The following is a 6,416-nucleotide window of genomic DNA, read 5'->3' on the forward strand; positions in this document are numbered from 1 at the left end:
TATTTTAAATCGATTTATTTCTAAATTGTGACTTTTAGCCTGTCCCTGTCCATTGAACGACTCATAAGTACTAAACAATTTAACGAATTAAGCATTTTATTGGTTAAACTCGAACATCGAAAAGCAAAATGAGATACATCTTGATTTAGACTATTCTTAGGCTGCCTTTTTAAAATGTTACTTAAACTAGAATGTACGCTTTTTAAACTAAGTCCATCATAATAACATTGATAATAATAGAATTAATTAATTAATTATCAAATCAAGGCGTTGAGTCAATCGTTACCATACATTGTTTCATCGATTTTATTAGTACTTTTTATTCATTTAAATCTTTAAAGGTTTTCATTTATTTCTTAGCCTATATTTTTAGCACATGATCCTTTCTTCCTTGAGGTGAGAGAATGAATGTAAAAGTAAAACCATAGTAAAGAGAACACTTCTTTCTACAGGTTTCTTTCCTTTCATTTCCTCTGTCTCTCGCGCTGTTGAGTACACCTTTTCTTGGAGAGAAAAGACGTTCAAGTCTAATTTCTACTTTAAACTTTTCTGCCACCTACTGGATGAAAATAATAAATCTAAAACTTAAGATTTGTTGTTCAGTGATTTCAATCTAGTCTGTTACTTATCCCCAAGTACCCCAGAGAGAATGTTGATTTTCTAATTAAATATCTCTGTATATGGAATACTATAATTTCATAAAGGACATGTTTTAATTGTCTCCTTCTGTTCAGTAGGCCTACCATTGTTGTCTCTAACTTCTTGCCCTTTGTGCTGTTGCCTGTGCCCAATAATGTTTGTATTCTGTGCTACTGCCATGTTGTGCTGCTATCATGTTGTTGTCATGTTGTGTTACTACCATGCTGTGTTGTCATGTGTTGATGCCATGCTATGTGTGTTTTGTCCTATATTTTTTTTATCCCAGCTCCAGTCCCCCAGGAGGCCTTTTGCCTTTTGGTAGGCTGTCATTGTAAATGAGAATTTGTTCTTAACTGACTTGCCTAGTTAAATAAAGGTTAAATAAATTTGAAAAATACAATCTATGACTATATTTTGGCCATTAGCCAAACAAACCCTCATTGTGGTTAGACAGGCAGAACCAGGAAGTCACAAACATTTTCAGAGAAATGAAAGTAAGCAGACAGACAACACCCCAATGCTTGTCCACAACTGTTCAGTCAATCAGTGTGTGTATCAACATGGCAGAGGCAACTTTGGGTCAGGATCCCTTCTGCTGTTCAATCTGTCTGGATGTACTGAAGGATCCAGTGACTACTACCTGTGGACACAGTTACTGTATGGGCTGTATTAAGGGCTGCTGGGATCAGGAAGATCTGAAAGGTGTCTACAGCTGTCCACTGTGCATGGAAAACTTCATCCCAAGACCTGTTTTGAGGAAAAACATCTTATTGGTTGAATTAATGGAGAAACAGAAGACGACAGGATTCAAATCTGCTCCTCCAGCTCTCTGTTATGCTGGACCTAGAGATGTGGAGTGTGATTTCTGCACTAGGAGGAAACTCAAAGCTGTCAAGTCCTGCCTGGTGTGTCTGGCATCTTACTGTGAGACTCACCTCCAGCCTCACTTTGAATCCCCTGCCTTTCAGAAGCACAAGCTGGTCAAAGCCTCCACACAACTACAGCAGAAGATCTGCTCTCATCATGACAAACCACTGGAGGTTTACTGCCGTACCGATCAGCAGTGTATCTGTTATCTGTGTACAATGAATGAACATAAAGGCCATGATACAGCTGCAGCAGAAAGGACTGAGAAACAGGTAAGGATGATAACTCCACTGTTAAACATCATAGATCTGCATTTAGACATTTGTTAATCTCTTTACAACATATTGTTGATGTACCTCATATCAAATGGAAGTGTTTTATGTCAAAGGTGATATAACTGGAAGAGTAAGAAAAACATCCAACGCCCTGAGAGATGTCAAAGTACTTGAACAGAATTGCCTGATTATATTGTTGCAGTAATTTGGTGACTCTCATAAGTAATAATAATAACAATAATACGTTGACACATCACAAAATGCAATCATTATGGTATTATATTTAGACATATCTCCTTCTTTTGGCTGCATCTCTGCGTCTCAGTGGTTTGAAGGACTATCCTATTTCACATGAATATCATGAAAGGAGCCGTTACAAAGTCTCGTCACCATTCTCTGCAGAAACAGTTGGTAGAGAATCAGCAGAAATCCCAGCAGAGAATCCAGCAGAAAGAGAAGGAGATGCAGGAGCTGAGACAGGCTGTGGTCTCTCTGAAGGTGAGTTTTAGGGCCATCTCTATTTAAATTAAATATATATTAACATGACCAGCAAACCAATATTTCATTTCAGAATTGGTTAAAATTATGTTAGGGTCAGGGTAAAGGGTTTGGTGTAAGGTTAGGTTTAAGGTAAGGATCAGTTTTAGATGTTGGCTGTCAATGGAATGCTGGTAAGAAAAGTCCTTATAGTCTCTCCTGGGCTGAATGAAATGGACCCTCATTCTCTCTGTGTGTTCTAACAGCTCTCTGCACAGGTAGCGGTGGAGGACAGTGAGAGGATTTTTACTGAGCTGATCTGTTCCATTGAAAGAAGGAACTCTGAGGTGAAGCAGCAGATAACAGCCCAGGAAAATGCTGAAGTGAGTCGGGCTAAAAGGCAACTGAAGCAGCTGGAGCAGGAGGTGGCTGAGCTGAGGAGGAGAGATGCTGAGCTGGAGCAGCTTTCACACACAGAGGATCACATCCATTTCTTCCAGGTGACATCAGTCTGTCTATATAAGCAAAAAAATCTAAAATAACTTATAAACTTTAGATAAAACATCTCCACATTTCTGTTTTCAACCTGTTTCTCCCTGTAGAGTTTTCAGTCTCTCTGTGTTCCTCCTGGATCTGATGCCTTATCCAGCATATCGGTCAATCCACACATATCTTTTCATTTTGTGAAGAATTTTGTATCTGAGGTGACAGAACAACTAGAGGATATCTGCAAGAAGGAAATTGTCAAACTATCATGGGAAGGTAGGTGAGAAGTATCAAATAGACTTGTTTTTTACATGCCTCAAAATTAGCAATAGTGGTTACCTTGAATGAATGTTGATCCATAGAATTGACTGTAGTAATCCTTTTTATCTTGTTTGGGGTTTCTTGCGTTTTCTTGCATTCATTTGCGTTGGTTTGATTGTGGTAAGAACAGTGAGCTCTCCCACCATCCACACTCACCATAGGTTCAAACATGTGTCTTTATAGATCACCTGATGTGTGTTTACCGCCACCATCTGTCTGCCCCTGGTGGTCTGGCGTGTAATTGCCCGAATAATAACAGATTATAAAATACACCCACATTTTATTATGGGGACTTTCATTTCAATCTTCTGTGTTAATGAGGAATGGATACATAAACCTGTGATTGAAATAACTGTCCAAACACCAATTATCAAGCTGACTTAAATCAATCAGTGCATCTCTTCCTTAGCACCTCCATCTGACTACTTCATGGATGCCATTCCACATACTTCTTATTACAATACCAACCAATTGGCAGGGCGGAGACCCAACCCTCGCTGGATAACCCAACAACAATATTTTCAGAACATGCAAGCGACCTTCAGCACTGTGAGGCCCAACGTGTCTCACATGGTGACCCCTCATCGCATGGCCGCCCAGGCTGCAGCTGCTGTAACCCCAGTGCACATGCCTAAGTACAAGTATGCTGCAGGAGTGCGCAACCCTTCATACGTTCATACACTTCCCCAGGTTGTTAAGCAGCAGCCTGCTGTCCATGTGCAGGACCAGGAGCCTCTGACTGCCTCCACGCTAGCTGCTGCTCCTCCTCAGGAACAGAAGGAAATGCTGGGTCAACGCCTCTACCTGCTCATCCAGAACATGCACCCCAGTCTGGCAGGAAAGATCACTGGCATGTTGCTGGAGATTGACAACTCTGAGCTGCTCTACATGCTGGAGTCTCCAGAGTGTCTCCGCTCCAAGGTGGATGAAGCTGTGACTGTGCTGCAGGCTCACCAGGCCGAACAGGCAAGAAAAATGAAAGGAAAGGAAATCATTTGATTCAGCTGGGTCCAGAGATCTCCAGACAAAAATGGAAAATGGTCAAAATAAAACAGTCTGGGTTTAATTATAACAGATAATGAAATTACTATGGCTGTCAAATGATACAAAAATGCAATTGAGTTCATCGCAGGATTTGCTGTGATTAATTGCGATTTATCGCAAATTCTGAATTTGCTCAAATTGAGCTGTATTTTAAAACAATTGATACAAAAAGCATGACAAAAATATTGACATCTTGATTTTTTCCAAAGTAATGGTAAGTAGAATCAGGTAAACAGATGAAGCACACTTTCTTTATCCGCAATGTCAACCTGTTTGGACATTGCAGTGTTGTTTTTAGTTGAATATATTGTGTATTTTGGATGTTTTCAGTGTATTATGAACGCTTTTAGACAATACGATTAATCACAACAATTAAAAATAATGTGTGCACAAAAATTACAAACAGTTAACTTGAGTTAACTGATTAACTCTCACAGCCCTAAAAATTACTGAAAGAATTCTTTTCTGGCACGTTATTCCTTTTAAATGTATGAATGCTTGGGATATTGAAAGTCTATGTCATTGTGAAATGTACAGTGCCTTCATAAATATCAGACTTATTCCACATTTTGTTGTGTTACAGCCTGAATCCGTCTACACACAACACCCCATAGTGACAATTTGAAAACATGTTTTTAGACATTTTTTGCACATGAATTGAAAATTAAAAATAGAAATATCTCATTTAAATAAATGTTCACACCCCTGAGTCAATACTTTGTACAAGCACCTTTGGCAGTGATTACAGTTGAGTATTTTTAACAGGTAGCCTAGCGGTTAGAGCGTTGGACTTGTAACCGAAAGGTTGCAAGATTGAATCCCTGAGCTGACAAGGTAAACATCTGTTGCTCTGCCCCTGAACAAGGCAGTTAACCCACTGTTCCCCGGTAGGCTGTCATTGAAAATAAGAATTTGTTCTTAACTGACTTGCCTAGTTAAATAAAGGTTAAAAAAAAGTCTCTAAGAGCTTTCCACACCTGGATTGTGCAACATTTGCCAATTATTATTTTGAAAACTCTTCAAGCTCGATTGTTGATCCTTGCTAAATAAACTTTTTCAGGACTTGCCATAGATTTTCAAGTAGATTTTGAGCCACAATTGTAACTCGGCCATTCAGGAACAATCACTTACTTACAATTACTTACTTAGTAAGTAACTCCAGTGTAGATTTAGCCTTGTGTTTTAGGTTATTGTCCTGCGGAAAGGTGAATTCATCTCTCAGTGTTTTTTATTTATTTATTTTATTTAACCTTTATTTAACTAGGCAAGTCAGTTAAGAACATATTCTTATTTACAATGACGGCCTACCAAAAGGCAAAAGACCTCCTGCGGGGTCGGGGGTTCTGGGTTTTAAAAACTTATTCTATCCTTCTTTGCAAGGAATTGGAAAACCTCCCTAGTCTTTGTGGTAGAATCTGTGTTTGAAATTCAATGCTCGACTGAGGGACCTTACAGATAATTGTATGTGTGGGGTACAGAGATGAGGTAGCATAGTGGTAAAATGTGTGGGGCCAGCAACTGAAATGTTGCTAGTTCAAATCCCCAAGTTGACTAGGTGAAATATATGTTGATGTGCTCTTGAGCAAGGCACTTAGCCCTAGTTGCTTTGGATAAGAGTGTCTGCTAAAATGCCAATGTTGTCATTCAAAAACCATGTTGACCACTATTATTGCACAAAGAGTGAGGCCGTGCAACTTATTAACCTCTTGACGCTAGAGGTCAGATTATTATTATTTTTATTTTTTATTAACATTCCCAAGGTAAACAGACTATTTCTCAGGTCCAGATCGTAAAATATGCATATAATTTACAGATTAGGATAGAAAACACTCCAAAGTTTCCAAAACTGTCAAAATATTGTCTGTGGGTATAACAAACCTGATTCTGCAGGCGAAAACCTGAGAAAATCTAACCTGGAAGTGATTTAAAAAAAAATGTATCTGTGTTTCCTGGCCCGTCTTTCTTCCATTTAAAGGGGTATCAACCAGATTCATTTTCCAATGGCTTCCTCAGGCTGTGACCAGGCTTTAGACATAGTTTCAGGCTTTTATTCAGAAGAATTAGCGAGATTTTTCAAAAATAGTCAGGTGTCCTCTGATTACTTCCTGCTCGCGAGAGGGGTAGCTCCCCATTTTCTTTTTCTCTCTTATTGAATAGGTTACGGTCCAGTTGAAATATTAACGATTATGTTTGTTAAAAACAACCTGAGGATTGATTATAAAAAACATTTGACATGTTTCTAAGAACATTACGGATACTTTTTGGAATTTTCGTCGAACGGAACGAGGCTTTGGTTTTCTGAACATA

The 6,416-nt window shown here is 38.9% G+C and overlaps 1 protein-coding gene across 1 annotated transcript; it reads left to right on the forward strand.

Moving 5' to 3' along the window:
• Positions 1–1,152: 1,152 nt before the first annotated feature.
• On the forward strand, positions 1,153–4,676 carry LOC129866937 (E3 ubiquitin-protein ligase TRIM47-like). Its single transcript, XM_055939984.1, has 5 exons — positions 1,153–1,778; positions 2,184–2,279; positions 2,525–2,758; positions 2,861–3,020; positions 3,475–4,676. The coding sequence occupies exons 1-5, from the start codon at positions 1,200–1,202 to the stop codon at positions 4,062–4,064; spliced, it is 1,659 nt and encodes a 552-aa protein (XP_055795959.1). The 5' UTR covers positions 1,153–1,199; the 3' UTR covers positions 4,065–4,676.
• Positions 4,677–6,416: the final 1,740 nt, after the last annotated feature.

Source organism: Salvelinus fontinalis, chromosome 12 (assembly GCF_029448725.1).
Source record: "Salvelinus fontinalis isolate EN_2023a chromosome 12, ASM2944872v1, whole genome shotgun sequence".
Lineage (NCBI taxonomy): Eukaryota > Metazoa > Chordata > Actinopteri > Salmoniformes > Salmonidae > Salvelinus > Salvelinus fontinalis.

What these genes read in the sequence shown, in the direction of transcription:
- LOC129866937 (XM_055939984.1), top strand. Translation starts at nt 1,200, where the DNA reads ATGGCAGAGGCAACTTTGGGTCAGGATCCCTTCTGCTGTTCAATCTGT. An exon ending in ATCACATCCATTTCTTCCAG is followed by an intron (nt 2,759 to 2,860) that starts GTGACATCAGTC and finishes TTCTCCCTGTAG; the next exon opens with AGTTTTCAGTCTCTCTGTGT. An exon ending in TGTCAAACTATCATGGGAAG is followed by an intron (nt 3,021 to 3,474) that starts GTAGGTGAGAAG and finishes TCTCTTCCTTAG; the next exon opens with CACCTCCATCTGACTACTTC.